This window comes from Phaethon lepturus, unplaced genomic scaffold (genome assembly GCF_000687285.1).
Source record: "Phaethon lepturus isolate BGI_N335 unplaced genomic scaffold, ASM68728v1 scaffold44720, whole genome shotgun sequence".
Lineage (NCBI taxonomy): Eukaryota > Metazoa > Chordata > Aves > Phaethontiformes > Phaethontidae > Phaethon > Phaethon lepturus.
Window position 1 is genome coordinate 59,565 of NW_010510677.1, and position 19,490 is coordinate 79,054.

Below are 19,490 nucleotides of genomic sequence, written 5' to 3' on the forward strand. Positions count from 1 at the left end.
CATCTGATCAGATACATTTCTTCTTTTGCTCATCCCCTTCAGTTCTCTTTCTTTCTGCTAGGGCTTATGATGTCAGCTTGCAGCTATTGTGTCATCCTGTGAAGCTGATTTTAAAAAAGATTAACAAAATGAAAACCCAAACCTGCAACTCAAAGGAGAGTTTTCCTTTCCTGTGCATAAATTCCTTGGTCGGGGGTAAAGCAAGATCCATGCCCTGAGCCCTTGAAATGGGGCAGGTGAGTAGAAACCATCCCTGCAGAGAGGTAGGTGGGAGAGCAGCCACAGCCCCACTGGGGCCGCAGAGGCTGTCCCCACCCCTGAGAGGGACACAGTTCATCTAGACTAGGCGGTGGCAGGTCTCTGGGTGATGCACCTCCAGACAAAACCAGCAAAACCGAGGCCGCAAGAACAGCAGAAGCAAGCACCCCAGCTAACATCAGGTGCAGCACATCCCCGTGGGGGCACAGGGAAGGTTCACAGGCTACGCTGTAATGCTGGGCTGCTCCGACCGCAGCTCCCCACAGCCCCAACCCGGAGAGCAGGACCTCCCTTCACACCCCACTCTTCTGTCCTCATTTCAGTTTCCCAGGGTTTACTCCTCTGCAAACCAATCTAAAAACTACCCCAGCACACTGACAGGGTCTGCGCGTAACCCACTTGCAGCTGCCTTCAGATTGCCCAGACCTCTCCCACGAAGCACCGAACTCTAAAGCGACGGCAGCAGCAGCTCCTCTGAGGGTCTCACAAGGAAATGCTTTGGGTGTAGCAGCGATCAGTTTAACCTCCCCAGCAACATCCTAAATCTAAACAAAACCAGGGCAAACATTTTACATACAGCAGCGGGAGGGGGAAGGCAAGACACTTACAGGACTAAATAATTTATCTGCCTCTCTTACAGATGCTGACATTTTTGACACACATTAAACATTAATGAAAATCATTTTATGGATGGCTGAGTCATGCCAGTCAATGCATAATCTCCTGCCTCTCCACCTGCCCCTTTCACCCTCATCTGGCTCCTATCGCAGAGCGCAGCCACTTGTAACTCTGCCCCTGAACGAGGCCGGGCTCCCCCAGGTGCCAGAGAGCAGAGCAGAGGCACAGAGGGGGCTGAACAGACCCTAACGACACACGGATGAGAACCGAGCCCGCCGAGCCCTAGCCCGCTGCCGTTCAATTCACAAACCTGCTGTTTTGTTAATTAGCTAACACGAGATGCTGTGAATCATTTTGGAAAGCAAATTACCTCCCAGATTTCTAAAAGCTTCCTAGCCGCATTTTTTTTTAAACTTACTATTTTTTCCTTCTCTCAATGTATAAATGCCAATTAAATTACTGCCTGCCTCTGTTTAATCTAATGTTAGCCTACTCATATTTTCAGTTGCTCCCTAATGTCAGTACGGCCCCTTATGCCCAAATCTCTTTAGCATGCTGGTATAAATGTTTATAGCCCTAAGACTTACTGCTGTAAGAAGCTTGACATTTTTGTGGTAAAAACGTGCAATGTTATTGTAATGTTGAATAGAAAAGGATCACCAATGGGTTGAAAATGCAGCTTTCCTTTAGTTTGTTTCAGCTAAGGACACATACAATGAGATGACTGGGATTAAAGCCTCACTAGCTGTCTGGATCCCTTCCTGGACAAGCAGTCCTTAAATTTGCTGAAATGATACTCAACAGAAGGTAGAGTTACACAAAGCCACTGGGCAGCCTTCAGAGACAGAGGATACGCATTTAATCTCATCTTACATATCCCATTAGACTGTGAGACTGGATGCCAGAGTTACTAGAATACGTTCTTCATCCCAAATATACTTTTCTTTATGGAAGGGGCTAAAATATATCTAACTAGATTATCGTCTAAATTCAGTAAATTGGTTTCTTTTCACTAAGGGGGAGCTCAGAGCTCCACAAATAACTGGCTACAGGTTAATGAGATCTGACTGATCTCCAGAGGGTGCAAGCTGCTGCTCTATAGAGCCCTGGCAACTGGAGTCAAATGACCATCCAACTCATCCCTAAAACACAGGGAAATAGTTTGGGGCCCCTCTTTCCAGTCAGCTGCCAGGTTACAAATGCAACAGCCACAGACCCAACATTGTCTCATTTTTTTTCGACAGAGGTGACAGAAGTGCAATATATTGGCAATGATTTTTTGATTTTGCTGATTGCATTATAAAATCATTTTCCCATGCACATCTTCCCTTCTTCTGAAAGGATTTTACTGGTTGGTGGTTTCCCTGTTTCCAGTTTCACTGAACAGCACGCTCTGCTAAAACCAGCAGTACCAGGCAGGAGAAAACTGTCACATGCAAAGTGTCAGTCCACAAAGTTTGTTAGAAAGGTCTTCTAAAGATAGTGAAATTATACATTGATCACTGACAACTTATTGCAGCCTGCAGTTTCTTACCATTGGGTCATGAATATATATTCATCCCCCAGAATACATACAAAAAAACATTGCATAATGCATAAGGCTTCACATCAGTAGAACTCTTGAATGCCCGTTTAAGAACAGGATTTGTTTTACTGGTACATGAATGTATCCTGGGCTGCACGCAAAGCAGCGTGGCCAGCAGGGCAAGGGAGGGGATTCTGCCCCTCTGCTCCTCTCTGGTGAGACCCCCCATGCGGTGCTGCGTCCAGCTCTGGAGCCCTCAGCACAGGAAAGACATGGACTTGTTGGAGAGGGTCCAGAGGAGGCCACAGCAATGATCAGAGGGATGGAACAGCTCTGCTGTGAGGACAGGCTGAGAGAGTTGGGGTTGTTCAGCCTGGAGAAGAGAAGGCTCCAGGAAGACCTTATTGCAGCTGGCCAGTACTTAAAGGGGGTTTACAAGAAAGATGGGGACAGACTTTATCAGGGCCTGTAGTGATATGACAAGGGGTAACGGTTTTAAACTAAAAGAAGGCAGATTTTGACTAAATATAAGGAAGAAACTTTTTCACAGTGAGGGTGGTGAAACTCTGGCCCAGGTTATCTCGAGATATGGTAGATGCCCCATCCTTGGAAACATTCAGGTCAGGTTGGACGGGGCTCTGAGCAACCTGATCTAGTTGAAGACGTCCCTGCTCATTGCAGGAGGGTTGGACTCAATGACGTTTGAAGGTCCCTTCCAAACCAAACTATTCTATGATTCTATGATCTTGCTACAGACAGCCATCGAGCCTCATTTGAGTACAATACTGAGGAGCAGACCCCAATCTAAACCCAGCTAAGTCAAGAAAAGGACATTACCTTCAGTAAATTAGAGGTGAAGGGAAAACACTGCTCCTTTTTTCCCCCACATCTCCTCTTGCAGGTGAGATTTCACACCAGTTTTAATAGCCCATTTTTGTATTTTTCCCCAGCCAGGAATCCGTCCTGCATACACATCTCGTTTGAGGCATCCCTGCTCTCCAACACAAACATGCACCCACACACACCTTCTCAGATTTTGGCTCTAGTTTTGCTGATAAAAAGACAGACCTTGTCCATGTTTCCAGCCTGTGACTAAGCCTGGGTTTTCTGTGACCTTTTCCTGCAAACTCCAACTCTGCTGCTGGAATGACTTGTCCATTATGTTAGTTTTCCAATAACTCTTAGGCACTACCACACTAATACGGCTTTGAATAAAGGACAAGTCACAGTCAGAAGTCAGTGAAACATTAGGAGCGTTGACAAAACAAAAATTGCAAGTTAACTGCACAAAGGAAAAGAAAGAAATGCACTGATATATTTCTGTCTGCTTCCAAAGGGGCATTGATGCATTGACAGGCTGGAGGGAACAGATTCATCACACTTTGGCTTCATTATTATAATAATTAATTTATATTAGCAGGTGCACATTAAGAAGATGTGTTTACACCCCTCTGCCACCACCAGCTGGTGCAACATGCGCATGTCAGTCATGGGAAACAGTAGCTGTGCTGATGCCCCTCACCATCCATTTTACGTCTGCATCCTGCCACGCCTGCAGCTTTGTTATGGGGTGCAGTCAGCACCACCGGTACAGGGCTGCAGAAAAATATATTGGAGAGCAGTTTCTACCGACAAATACCTAACATGGCCAGAGCCAGCTATGGTTGGAGACAATGTCATGGCCAGGGATTTGAGGCAGAAGATTTATAATAACCTTTTATAAACCCAGCATTTATAAACTCGAGCTGGAAAAGTAGCTAGGACATTCCAGCCAGAACTCTTGTTCCTGAGGAACATATGATGGAAATGTTCATGAGTCCACAGATCTGTTCTATACATCATCCAGTGGATCCCACTGCAGGACTTGGCCCAGCACCCACCAGCAGGGTTCAGGGATATCACATGGGACTCCTGGTAGTGCCTGATTAAGTTTTGTGATCTGATGAAAATGCAGCCTGTGAAAATATGTCTACCCTCTCTACCACTTTCCTGGGAAGCCCTATTAAATGTTGCAATATCCATTTATACCAAGGTGTACATTAACTCCAGAAAGCTGAGATACATGACACTGACTACTAATGAAAGCTGCAGGATAAAGCAATAATTACATGCTTCTGAATAAAAAATGCGTACAGAAATATTATGGAAAGAAAGTTATGATGCAGGAGAAGTACAAAACTCAATTTTACGTGTGGCATACTGGCTTAAATAATATAGACAAACAACCTTTTCATGGTCATGAGATACTTCTTTGGAAATATTTTGTGAACTCACACACAGAGAGAAAAACAAAGAGATAAATAGCCTCCTCTTCCCCTGCACTGAAGAGCTACAGTGCTGAGCACACTGCCTGCTATAAGACTACTGACAATTAAGGATATGTCACCCTGAGCAGTATCTCTGTCTGCACTTAATCTAATCTGCCCATTACCATTGTCTTCAGCCACCACAACACAACCATGCACAGAAATCCTACGTTATGGGAATAAATATCCATTGAAGCCAAAATGGCAACTCAGCTGAGCACATAAATTGCCCAGATTCTACCCGAAGACAAGAATAATTATCTTTCCAAATCCACTTTAAAACCCTCACTAAAGAATACTTTCTGAAGAGGTCAAGCCCTGATGATAGCTAATACTTTCAAATGAATCTTTGTTATTGCCCAAATACAAAGAGCTGTTTTAACACATCATGACAGAAGAATGCCTCCTCCAGGAGCGAGCTTGTCCACTTTGGTATAGATCATCACTTAAGTGTTCGGTAAGTCACATGATTCTGTGGCTTTGAAAGGTTGCACTTTGATGGCCAACAGAGAGATGTCAGCATAAAAAGATAGGGAGAAAAAAAAAGCCCAAGCTCTGCCCAGCCAGCAGTAATTGACAAAACGCAGTGAGCTTGTGTGTGGAGACCAAATAAGCAATAGCTACTGAGGTACCTCCTCACCCTTTTGCTTCCAAAAACTGTTTAGTAATACTGTAGCTGCAAAAGTGCCGGTAAGGTGAAGTGCCCTAAGTCATTGCTACCTGCTCAGCAGCATGGCTATGCAACCATCTACACCACCACCAGCTCAGGAGCACCCGTCACTACCAGGTAACAGGTCCCCGGCAAAACAGTGCACATGAAGCTGTAACACCAGTTAGTCCCTTGGGTGTCAATTGTTTGAGGAATAGTGTGTTGCAGCTTACGCTACCACTGTCACTGCTGTTCCAGGGATAAACAGAAGGCTTCTGTCATCAGTGTTTTCAATCCAGCCCTTTTCACAAGCACTGCTATTCAATTATAATGATTGTTTTGTTAAGTGTGGTTCTACCCAGAAGACTGACTCCATAAAAATAGGATCATGGAGTTCATGTTTATTGCATCTCAATGATTTCCAGATCAAACGCAATCAGTTTACAAGTAAAAAAGATGTTTGGTTTGTTTTTCCAACTACCAGGTCTACATACTCATGCTGGGATCTAGAAGTTAAGTTGTCATCTTTTTGGCTTGTACAATTGTAAAAGGAATGAAAAAGAATTCTGCTCGCCCACTCCCGGAGTGGTTGTGTGTTTCCAGCTTCAACAGAGATAATAAGGAATAAAAATGAAGACAATATTTTCAATCCTACTTACCTAATTCTGTGCTTCAGGGCTCCAGAAAGGTAATCTGATTTTAAAAGCTACTCCAAGGGCAACTTGAAGTGACAAGTACCACTTAAGAACTTACTGCATATTTAGGTACCTAAATAGTATGTACCTAACTTTAGGCACCAATTTTTTAAAACGATTCCCCTTAATTTAGTCAGCAGATTAATCAGATTTGCATGTGATTACACATAGATAGCAGATCATTTCAGTAGGAAGGTGCTATTTTTATATCGACATTTGTCAGAGCAGAATTGCATGTTAAACTAAAATTTATGAGTCCACAACTTGAGTTTACATTAACTATTTGACAGCTGCAAATTATTGCATTACAGACATCACCAACTTGCTTACACGGACATATGTGTGTACATGTAACTTAACCATTTCCCAGCTGACTGCCTGACTGTAAACCCTCAGCACTGTAGGGGTTAGCAGGTTTTCCTCATGGGAACTCCTACAGGTATCAGAGCCCCGCTATCATGCACATGAAAGAAACAAGCTGTTCCAGGGGCAGAGGAACTCCTGAAACCTAATTAGCTTCCTACCATGTTGACACACAAATCCTCCAACTCTTTTTCCTGTCCCCTGTGAATTCCCTACAGCAAAACCTCCACTTTTGAGCCACGCCTTTGCTTCTCCCCATTTCATCCTCCCAATACATCCAGCTCTTTCCTTCTGGGCTCCTGTGCCAAGTGGTTTTGGATGCCACTGGTCAAACATGTATTATACCCTCAGTGTTGTTCTGTGGACCCCAGTATGATGGTTGCCTTCAGCCTTGCAAAGGATTTGAAGGAGCCTTAGCTAACAGCTGTATGTGACACACAGATTTACTGAGGTAAACCAAGGGAATATTTGCCCCGTTAATCAGTTGTCACGAACCATTCCTCCATGACCCCTGGTACAGCCTCGTTAATGCTGACCACCCCGTCTGGATCTGGGCTTTGCCTCCTCTTGCCTTGCACCTTTGGGGGTTAATGGCAATGTCCGATGGCAACCAAAGAGATAATGCATAAGAGTTTACAGGAAAAGTGGGCTGAAAATAAAGGCTGGGAACATGGCCAGCATTTACAGATGTATTTAGTTAACGAGTTCAGAGGAACTTTCCAAAATATTAGCCAGATTTACACATACAGCCTTTCCATACTGGTTTCACAAGCTGGAGGTGCCTGCTTGCAGGGGCAGTCCTGCCAGGCCACACTTGCAGCTTTACTGTGTCTCTCCTCCCATTCCTATCCCCCTCCAACAAGGACAAGCAAAGGTGTTTAATTAAATCCAAACATTATAATTTTTAGCCAAGTGTCAAATTGTTGATTTGGAAAGCACCAGGCCTGGCTTTCATCATTAAGGAGTGCTGTGATCAATGTAACATCAGGCCAATTACGGTGGTTATGGCTCTGAGAGATGTATTTCTGTTCTCTGGCTCTCTTTATGTATTCAGGTGTAAAGCGAAGAAAAATGCAGTCTCAAATGCTAATTGCACTGCTTAGAGCATATTCACTCCCAAGGAGCTCCTTCCAGGGCCCCTTCACAATCACAGAGCTATTTAGTGCCAGGCAATTGCCAATCCTTTCACACTCCAGCCCCAGTCAAGGTCTTGCCCGTGATGATGAAATCTGCCTGGAGATTTCAGAAACCCATAGTCACACAAAACAAGGTTGTTGCTCCTGCGAACAAGCCACTGCTGACTTGCCTTCATAAACTGTCAGGGGTACTCTGAAACGAGCACAACGAGAAGGAACGGGTGTACTTGTGCCTCACTCGGTCCTCTGGATGATATTTTCCCAGCACGTAGTCACAGCTCGTGCTATTTGAGTCATCCTCATCTGAGAATGCAAATAGTTCCCAACTGGTAATGCAGCATTTCTGCTTGCAGGCTTAGAGTCAGCTTCTCTCACGACGCTTCAAGCTGAGCCGAGCCCTGGAGAGCCAGAGGCTGTTCGATGTCGGGGGGAAGGGGCCTTGTACGGATGGGATGGTAGGATGGTAGGCAATGAAATGCTTTGAGCTGGAGGGAAAATGGAGCCTTCCCTATACTATTGGCTTTAGACTTTGGATTAAACCCTGTCCTTAGTCATGCCAATGCAGAGAAGAGCAGCTCTATGCAGTTTTCAGAGAAGTGTAGATTCACCCCGCTGAAACCATCCTTCAGTTCCACACTTCTGTATGAGTCTCCTCACAGTTTCTCTGTGAATTATTTTAATTCCTTATAAGAAGAAATGGATTTGCCTTGCCATTTACAGCAGAGGACATTGCACAATTACTGACTCAGACCTGAATGCTTGCTGCTGGATTCCCAAGAAAAATAACATTAAATTGGAGTTTAGGTTGAGCAAATGCAGATATCTGAAAGCAAAAGTAGCACTTTGTGGGAAGTTGTAATTATTCCAGACAACCAAAAGAAATCCAGAAAATTCTGAGCTGAGTTAAATGTAAAAGCAAACCAACATAGCTAAGGCATAGAAACCAGTGTTAAGGCATACCAGCAACGTTGCAGAGAGCCTTCAGGGATACAAGTGCACAGCTATGGCTAGTGTACAGTACTACTGATAACTGCAGATTAAACCGATATTGAAAGCCTGTTTCATTTTTTATCTTTCCCTTATTAAATTATTTTAGGATGAGAAAAAGGCTACCACATATCTATCTGCTAAGAGTAACATGGAGGTATACCATATTAATCTGGCAATAAAGCCATCATGGACAATCCCTTGGCTCAAAGCCTCAGGATGCATATCTTACTCAAAAGTTGCTTATAAATTAATTTAGCCCAGGAAATAGTTACTGCCTCATAAATATGGGATGTTTCTAGCCTTTATTTTACATATTGTCTTGCAAAAATAGGAGATGGTGGATATGCCCAGACATCAGTGCAGGCCTCAACCCCTTTTTGTGGCTCATTTAAGAGATCTCTCCAGAAATTAACACTGAACTCACACTTGCATTTTATTCCTTGGAAGGAAATGGCCTTCTCTTCCTTGGCATACCCTCTCTGAATGCCTGTGAGGGAAGTAACCCATGTCACAACAAAGATAAAAGCTGCAGGTGGCCCAATATGTGAGACCTTCCCCCAGCTCCATGCGGCTCTGCCTAGGTCTTGTTGTGCTAGCTCTGGTCTCCAGGAAGCTCTGACATTTTCCCTGATGGTCCCATGATAAGGAAGGATAATGGTTACTGGGGTTATCCTGAAACATTTGCTTTTGAATCCCAGCCAGACGTAACGTGTGATCACGCAAAATCATTTCTTCTTCCTGTATCTTGGTTCACCCATATGCTGAGGACAGCATGTTTCCTTACATCCTAAGAGCAGCCACAGATCCTGTAAGCAGCATCTTGTCTTTTCACTGGCCAAGAAAATTTCTTACCATCAGTGGTAAGTGGGTGTTTTCTCTGTACGTTTTGCTCAAAGGGAAATTAAAAGCCAGAAAGAAAAGACGTGAAGCTGTTCTTGAAACAAAACATGTCCATCTCTAGAAAAGTGAGAAAGTATTCAAGTGCCATTCATTTAGCAATGCTGCCAAGTAAAGTCTCCAGCAATTAGTCTGCTGACTGCTTGAACTTCACTGGGTATAATCTAACTTACCATCAGTCTGAGCCACAGGAAGTTTCCAGCACGTGGTGGTCAAAAAGAGCTATTCTCAGCTGCCCCACTGGCCTATTTTGACCCAGTACAGACCTTCAGGTGTAACCCACCATTCACTGACAATTTTTAGTGGAGTAAATGAGAAAAAAAAGTGGAGAAAGCTTCATTCAGAAAGAAAACCAACTTGTCTGAGTGATCCCTGAGCTCTCAGCACACACATCGTTGAGCAAGATTACTCATATTGCAGAGCAGCCACCGTGGAGACCAGTGTGCTTGGAGGGAAAGTGCATCTACTGTGTGGGTGAAGGAAGAGTGGCATGGGAAAGCCAAGTCCCTCATTGAGGTCACACATGGGGTTATCACAGACTCAGGATAAGCCCCTCGCCCCTTGCGCAGAGCCCTGTGCCCTGCACGGCACTGCCTCCCCTGACAAAGACCAGGACTGAATCAGTCACTTGCTTATCCTCCACGCTGCAGATGTTTACAGGCATTTTTACTAAACACTTCAAAAAGACGCTTGTCTCAGGAGTCTGTTTACACATTCTCGATCTTCTGAGCTTTCAAACAATTCATTACATCTGAAATTCCCACCACAGCAAGTAGTGATTTTCAGAAGGTATGGAATCTGGTTGGCAGAAGGGACATTTAAGCGCAGAGTGGGTGTTAGCCCAGATCTCTTCCTCCTCGAGCCTTCTTTACATCTGACAATGACTGCACCAAATTTCTGAGCAATAAAAGCTACAAAAGTTGGCAGATTTGAAAATAAAACATGAAACCACATATTTAATCCCCTGTGTATTGGAGCGTATAATTTCTTTATCTACAAGCCTGAAAGCTGCTCAACGCAGCTGTGGAAAGAAGCTTCATGTGGGGCAACAAGTACAAGCCTTTTGCAAGACGTCTTTTGCAGAAGCTAGAACACATGGTCGCCGAAACGATCACCTTCAGCTTTTAAGACATATGCCCCAACTCTGTGTGGGATTTTCAATGAAATGAGGATGAAGATTTGATCCTCCATAGGAAAACCTACACACTGAAATCTGGAGTAATCAGTTGTTGGTCCCTACTCAGTTGAGACTCAGGTGAAGTAGGACTGACACCAAAGTACCTCTCACTTAACGTGTTAGTCCCATATAGCTGTGTGTGAGGTGCTAAGCAGGGCATGGCGAGGAAGCTGACTGTGTTTGACTAAAATACAGTGACAGATTCGGACAAGACAGACTCCCCCTGCTCCCAGACTTCCAGTCAGAGGTTCACATCTAGACCAAAACCAATATTAGTAAAGAGACTCATCAGAGGCACTATAGCTTCCCGTTCTGGAAATATTAGGTTTGATAGAATCTGTGATTTTCAATTGGGTCAGCTAACCAATAATGTGGACAAAGAAATTAAAAATAAATTCATACCAAAAATGGGGAAAATATGGCAACAGGCAGCAGAGAAATGTTATATGAAGATACTAATGACTAGAAGATCTCTGTCCTTCATCCCACTTTCCTGTGAGGGAAACCAGGTCTCACACAGGACTTCTTGTAGCTGTAAATCAAATTTTCTCCTCTAGACAAGAGAAGCATCCAAGATCTCAAATGCATCTCCAATATAATGGGTCCTGGCCATATCTTCTGGCACAAAAGGCCAAATTCAAATGCCTTGCCAAGGTTCTTTTTAGGCCAAGACCTGGATTTTATTGTGAGGGGACTTCTACTGAAAGTCAGTCAGTAAGTCATAAAGAGACATGCTCATCTCCAAGCTCTCCGACTGGAGCCGTATCTGTTTATAGGAGGTTGCTCAAGGGAACTTGTCTCATCTGGGAGATGATGCTTATCATTTATTCAGGCTGTGTACTTTTTTATTCAAGCCACAGATACACATTATTGCTTGAAAACAGAGTAATCCAGCTACCCCATGTTCTTCCTTTGACCCAACCAGAATTTATAGGAACTTCATGGATATATAGGACTTTCCTAAAAGAACAAGATTGTACGATAGCTCAGAACTGTCAGGCCTTTCTGGCTGAAAGCTGGGGTGAAAATAGACAGTTAATCAGTGAAAATGAGGACAATGAGTCAAAGAAGAGAAAGTGAGAAAGGAAGACTCTCATGCTTTTTAATGAATATATTGTCCTGCTAAATTGCATGATTAAAAGTCAATAGAAGAAAATTTGAATGTGGCACGAGTTAAAAGAATTACAATTTTATACAGACTTTTTAATCCTATCTTCTAAATAGTCAATAATCTGTTGCACATAAAACCGTAGGATGGTAATTGGAAACAGAGTCTGGTCTCATGACAGGAAATAAACTCTTATCAATGGCTTTTACAGATCTCAGTCAAATAGTTGGGAAATTGGTAGTCTTGGAAATTAATACATAAGATCATGATCTTAGAGAAGGATATAGCAAATACACTTCTCTGTAATGAGTCTGTACTGGGTTTTTTGCCATAAAGGTAACCTTTGACTAAGAAATTCAGCCATTTACTGCTTTGGACTTTGTCAGGATTCCTGGTAACAGCATTGAGGAGAAAACCCACGTAATTTGCTTGGCAAACCGAGACAGATTCCAGCTTCCAAGCAAGCACAAACAAGAGATTTTCTAGTATTTCATGAGCTGAGCTAAAGGCAATAACAGAGCATTATATAACGTGACAGAAACCCATTTTCACCACAATCCATTAGTGCAGCTGAATCACTCAATTCTGCAACCTGCACTGATCATTCAACATTAATTGGGGCAAATTAAGTTATAATTTATGACTTTTCTCCTTCATAATTACTTATGAGGCGGAACTAACAATTAAGATGATGAGAAAAAGCTTCAGAATAATTTGTTGAACATGAGTGTCCTTTATTTTTCTCACCCTTTCTTTCTGCTTACTAACAGACTAGTAACTTACCTGTCGGCTACTTGGGTCATCATTTACAGCTATGCCCCAATATCCAACTCATGGAAAACAGAAAATTCACAGCGTACTTTCTCTAGGTGCATGGATAAGGTCTACGTCCATATTTGTGTTAGAGACAACCGACAGCCAGTGGATATCCTAGAATGATACTACAGTGGAAAGTGTTTGTAGAAAAAAAAATAAAGGAGGAAAAAAAAAAGGATTAAAGAGAAGAAATCAAGGAGATCTGGAAAACAAGGAAGGAATACACAAGTCTGAGGCTGATGCATCATTACAGACTGACAGTCCTAGCACAGTGTGACTTGTGCACGGGGTCTGTGCCTCTCTTTTTCCAGAATGATGATTTGGATCCTTAATGAAATCAAGTATATAATTTCAAACAAGACCAATAACTACTGCTTATCTTAGATACACAGAAAAGGAAATTTAACTTAGGCTCAAAGGCAAATTACAAAGAAAAAGAATACCTCTAGCAATGTAACCTCATAACCAATTATTCCTTTCACAGCCTGTTCCTTGCATATTGTCAGCCCTCTTCAGTTAAATGCCCTGTGCTATTTTAAAGACTATAAATCAGTGCCAGTTCAAATGGATGTTGTAAATTCATGCAGATGAGGAAGACATACACCAAAGCCATAATTCTTTAATCCAGTCTAACTTGCTCAAGTTCTAAACTGCCTTTTTAGACACAAAGCAGGCCTGACTGATCCATTTTTCCACAGTGATCAGAAGACAGGGTGTGAAGTTGATAAGAACGTGCTGATATTTGGCAGTAAAACCTCATCAAACCTTTCCAGACAAGATAATATTCAAATCAAGAATCTGGAATAAAAGCAGTATGCAATTTCTTGGCCAGGCTGAAAATTCATGATCACTTTGTTCCCATTTTACTCCTGTCATTCACTGTTTTCTTAAACAGAAGGTATTTGTTGAAAAAAAATCCTAAAGGAGTTAACATTAATAAAATGGCTTTGGTTCCTACCCTGCCTTCCTCTTTACCAAGTAGCAAATCTTGTCTGAATTTCTCTAGAGTATGCAAAGACAGCTAGCAGCTAAATAACATACTGCAAGCAAACATATCATTACAAGACCAAGTCAATACATACAATCCATGCAAGAAACACCCTCTGAAAGAGATGGGAAATCTTGACACGGAGTGATTACAGATGCAGGACCAGGTGGTAGCATGAAGTGTATAAATCAGAGAAGAAGTTGGTCCTTTATTTATATTTTTGAAGATAACATGCCTTTAAACAAAAAATAGAGCAAGCTAGAGACTAGTGATAGGCTCAAATGATGGCTGCTTTCTCAGGGAAGAACAGAGAACCATGTTAGTGCAAAGGGAGATGATGCCTGTCCACTTCTATGAGTGCAGGGCGGAAAAGCAGAGAAGGATTGTGAGGATGTCTTGCATGAGGATGTCTTCTCGTCCAACAGCAGTGGAGTGTACAGATAATCAAGCAGCTCTAAGCGTACTTGAGAAGCTACCACAGTGAAATGCTTGGCAGAGGCATTGCCCGTCTTTTAGGCAACAGAAACTACTGCCCCAGCCTGCTGTGTCACTAGTGCCCAAGTTAGCCCCATTTGAGCCAACATCTTGGTTGCTTTGCCACTGTAACCACAAGACCAACTCTACCATCTGGAAATTATTCCTTGGGCCTGTTCACTGCAGGACTTTGGGTCTGGAACGGACATATTCAAGGCAGTGAAAAAATAGAGCCTGAGTACCTACAGCTGGATAAGTCTTCAGCATGGAGATGCTCCTTGCTCTGTTCCCATAGTCCCCCCTCACCAGTATTAACCATGCAGGCTTGGAAAAGAGACCTGAGTGAAGTGGGATTATGTTACTTTTGCCCTGTGTACATGGACCAATTTCCTTGTATTATGACAGAAGCACCATCCTCCTAAGCCCAGCAATGACGGACAACCTTTCCTCTGCCAAATTTCTCATCTGTCAGGTGTCTCTATGAGAAATGATGGTTCTTTTTGTTCTTGCCCATAACAACAAACCAAAAATAACAAAAATCATTATTGAGCATTTTGTGGCTGTTTTGAAATACCACAAATTCTTCTGGTAATAGACCAGGATTTTCAAAGGGATGTCCATTTGGGTAACTTAGTTTCTTAGCAACTGTAGGACACCTCTTAAGGAGCAGAGATTTCAAGAAGACAAGAGATGAGCATGCTCTAAACCTCGCCTCTTGTTAGGACGTTCCAGTAGGGTAACCTGAAAATATAAACCCTCAAAATGTCTGCTTCCACTGGCAAAATCTCATCACTGGTGTTGTGTCAGGCACAGCCTTCTATATCTTATCCTCTTTGCATCCTCCTCCTACTCCCACTAAAGCAAGTCGGTGTTTTTGTCAGTGCTGCAAGAAGGTCCTGTTTCCATTAAAATCAATCTTTCAGCACGCTTAGGAAGTTCAAACAAGCACTTGGCTGTAAATCTGAGGGTTTTATCCAGACAATGATGTTAGCTGTTTCTGTATGTAGGAAATGCTGCAGATTGACCTAACACTTCTTCTGAACAGGAGTTTTACTACATCTCCTGTGTCAGTCACAAAACTGATGGGCGGAAAAAATGTTCATTGTTATTAAAAAGGAAAGTCAGTTCCCAAAATAAGATATAACATACTCCATCATTTCTCTGCCAAACATTCCCGTGTAGTTAATGACTCCACTAGGAAAAGAGATTAAAGAGAATTGTATAGATCAGATTATTGAATGATTAGCTCTTTCAACCTGCAATTCTGAAAGCATAACGTTCTGACATCCCACCTCACGTTCAGTAGCTGGAATATCAGGTACAACCAGGGCTCATGGAACCCACTGCTAGTGCAAATCAGACTTTACACTGTGATGTGAGTTTCCTTTTACTGCTGAGGGGAGTTTTTCTAGTAGTCTGAAACAGAGAGCAGTGCAGCTGAGCAGAACACAGGGCAGTTTTGTCCTTTTCACTTGCCCTGCTGAATGGACTGTCAGCAGTTCAGTCTATGTATCATGAATGCTAAAGTACTGGTTCAAGTTGGAGTCCTCAATAGATCTGCTGGTGGTACCAGGCAGCCTCAGAATTCCCACCACTGTAAGAGCAGCACAGCATAACACACCAAAAAATCCTCTCCCCAAAACACCGAAGATCCTTCTTCCCCCCACATTTAACAACATTTCTGCTCTCCATTTCTGCCTCCTCTTTCTGCATTGCTGAATATATATCAGGGACCTGCTCAGTTGCATTTTGGTGCTGCCTACTTTATCCCAGCCCTCCACGGGGAAACAGGAATCACTTTAGGTACCTCTTCAAGCAAATTTCTTTAGTGGTCTCCTGTTTCCCCCCCTCTCTCCCTCCTCCTGACTTTTTCTGATCTCTGAATAATTTGTTCACACAGTATTGCTTCCTTTGCCATTAGAAGCCATAAATCAAAACACAAGCACTGCAAGGTCTTTCTTACATTTTCAGAATCTATTACTTTTTGGTTTCTTTGGGAAAAAAAATCTATGCGACAAATATGAGGGAGTCACAATTGCTCTTTTAACACAGGCTGATGGAAACTGAGTCTAACCTAAATTTGTGCCAAAAACGAACCTTTTTTTCCCCCCTATTAATTTAGAAACAGAAGAGTTCCCCAAATTTGCTCATTTTCTGCCTACAACCACCAGGTTGCTCTTTGCAGACAGCAAACCAGTTTTGCTGGCCAGTACAACATGCCTGTCTGCTGGGCTCCTTCCCTCTGTACTCCCACCCCAGCCTCTGGCATCCCGTGGCCCCAGGACGGTGGTTCGAGGAGGGCTCGCTGGTGGCCAGTGCATCTCCTGTCAGCTTTGCTATTTGGCACCGCAGGGCAGCATGGAGTGATGCTGTGGGCAGGGGAATCACCATTACAAGCCTGGCTCAGGGGGCCTTACAGCCAGGTTCAATACGGCAGGACAAAACTCCCATAGGCAGGGAAGTGCGGAACCAGACAGCAGAGGGATTTGCTGTAGCAGCTGTTCAGCAAGAGGAATGCTTTCTGACCCCTAAGTTGTTTTTCCTGCTCTTCTGGTCCAAATCCCCTTTTGCCACTAAATCACTCTCCTGAGATCTTTATGCTGACAGGTCCAGAGTAATGGCACAGCCTATGGAGCCGAAGATTTGAAAATCCCCTATCAGCTGTACTCAAGAAATAGGAGAGCTGGTCAGCACATTTTTATCTGTTAATGGCTCTGCCATCCTGGATCATCTCTATGATCTTCCTATGAAGAAATTCTGCCTGTGATTCAAGGACAAATGCTCACACTTCATCAGTGCCCCTCACAAACATTTCCATCTGTTTTTGCATCCTATCTACCTAAAACCTGTAGTAAAAAGTTCAAAGAAGTGACATGAACACACAGGGGCTTGTTTAATTACCACCAGCCCTCAGAAACTGTTCAATAATAGTGAGTGGTCTTCAGAAGGATCAACACCTCCTATGCGAGTCCCTGAAGAATGTATTTCTGCCCCCAAAAAACATTTGAAAACCAACAGCGATTGCCTGAGTTTGCAGATGATCTAAGTAAAAACAAACATGCTCGTACAATAGCACCCAACTGTTAAGCAACTTGAAGCCACCGCAGCCAGCACATGCCAGAGGGGAAGCTCAGAGTCACGCTGAAACAGCTTTCTCATCATGACCCTCATCCTGGAACTGCAAAAATGCATCTTGCCGAGTCAGATCAGCAGCAAGTTATTTTGGCTTTGTACATCTCGTATCTTTTAGAAAAAAAGAGGAAAAATCTGCAAGTAACCAGAAATTTGTAAGTCACATTAATTTGAAGGCGGCTGTTATTCTGGGTTGCTTTACAGATGTCAGAATTAATTACTACAGAATTTCCTTTCATTAAGAAAAGAATTTTTATAGCTGGATTTGACCAGCTGCAAATAACTGAGACATCATTTAAAGCACCAAAGAAGGGCTTTCACCACCTCAGAGCACTGGATTTTTGTAAAACTGAATTGTGTTTGTATAATGTATGTATAGTGTATAATCCCAGATTCCAAGAAATGAGATCCCAAATAATTCAAAGCTAAACAAGGGCTCACACAAATGCTAAATGGTGAGGTCTTGCCGTCGTTTTTTTACAGGAGCTTCTGAGCATAAAAAGAGTGCAGAGTCAAGTTATTACCTTGCTATCTCTTCCCAGGACCGCACTGGTAGTAACCACTAAGGTCTGTAGTCCCTGTTACAGGATGTTAGCACAGTTTAGCGCTCTATTAATGATCTATATGCCATTAACAAAGATTATATACACTCACACAAACTTCAAGAGGCCAACAGTTATATTAGCAAAAGGTTTTAGCCAGTCTGCGAAAACTGGGCAATTAGTACAACTTATCTTGTTAAGACCCAGTGTCCTCAGTTAACAATTCATGACAAATCGCTGAAAACAATTAGGGTTGTTAACATACAAGGCACTAATGACATTTACAGTGTGAAGTCATGTGGTGCCCTGGCATGATGTAGAGATTTTATACGAGAAATTACATATGCTCACGCATGTTATAAACCTGCTCATTAGAGACTACCAGAAATGTCACCTTAGAATCCCAATTCCTTTGAATAAAAATGTTAAAGGAGCCGTATATTTTCTCCTGGTGATGCATACTACAGTTCCCTGGAGTTGTCCACTTAAAAACAAGAAAAAAAGAGAGCGGAGGAGGTGGAGAGAGAGAAAAAAAGGCAAAAAGACAAACTCTTGTCCCCTTGGGACATCTGCTGTCTGGACAGGTCTTCCAGGCAGGTGCTTTTAGCACCTGCCTAATTGGTGCTCTGCTCAAAGTCCTGCTGTTCTCTGGGTCCCTGTCCCCATCTGCCACGTTTGCAGGGACGGGGAGTGGGCCTTCACGGGCACTGAAGCTAAATGCAACAAAGCAATAGCAATAATGGGCACGCACCATGGCGACAGATTTAAAATTCAGGTCTCCTGTGCAATCCCTCTGCTTCCCTCATCTTTTAGAAAGTACTGGAGTTCCTTCTGTGTTGCCAATAGATGGGGTTTGATTCCTGTAGCCCTTTTTAGCCTTCTGCCAGCTTGAATTACAGTGGAAGGAGTGCTATTTCTGCTCTAGCTTTGCAAATTCTGTTCCAAAGGGAAATTTTAATAAGGTTGTTTTTATTCTAATTTTGAAAGAAAACAAATTTGGTAATGTCAAAATTTTCCACAAACCCACCTTCCAAATGTTGACCAACTATCATCCTGATGCTTTAACAGGCATTAAAAAGAGAAAATATAAAACACAGAAATACCTGGGAAAAATAAATTGCAACTCTTGATTTAAAAAAATATAAATTGATGGAGGAACCTGCATTAGATACAGAATTAAAATGCACGTGGGAAATAAACTGGAATACCTTGCTCAATTTTTGTTCATCGCAGATCATCAAGCTAAAATGAGAAAAGCAAACATTCAGTGTTTTACTAACCTGAATTATGGAATAGAAAGTGGTCTAAGACTGCTCCCATAGCAGTTTGGAAAAATACGTATTTTTAAAAAGACTCATTCTTCTGGCAAATTCATAACAGAGTATGGCAACGAGCTGTAAAGGATAGACCACACACATGCTTTCTGGACAATCAGTGACCAGACACAAGTGTTTCCTCTGACTTCATGATATAAACTTGATGGTTACCAATATCTATCTACTCTGTAAATAAAGGTCATGATTTGGTAATACTTCTCTGTTCCATGGGGTTATTTTAGCATATGTTTAAACAATATGGAAAGCAATGGACTATAAGGACATGGTCATGGCCTTTTCTCAATCAGGAAAAATCTAGAGGAGCACAGAGGAGAAGATCTTCAGAGAGTGCAAACTGAACGGCAATTCGAACACAAAACACAAAGATATTTGCTGTCAAGGCTTGAAAAAGACTTTTTCCCCATTTGCTAGGGGTGATGTGATGGCTTTGGCTGTACTAGCACATTGTGAAGCCATCACACACTTCTACACTTTTTGGA

The 19,490-nt window shown here is 42.7% G+C and overlaps 1 protein-coding gene across 1 annotated transcript in view; it reads right to left on the bottom strand.

Annotated features, from left to right (window-relative positions):
* LOC104616487 (kalirin-like) overlaps window positions 1–19,113 on the bottom strand; it is a gene marked incomplete at its 3' end in the record, with an annotated part of 72,406 nt that extends 53,293 nt beyond the window's left edge. The window contains exon 1 of the mRNA XM_010281520.1: window positions 18,955–19,113. Within this exon, the coding sequence (XP_010279822.1) occupies window positions 18,955–18,994 (40 nt within the window). The remainder of the gene's footprint in view (window positions 1–18,954) is intronic.
* Window positions 19,114–19,490: the final 377 nt, after the last annotated feature.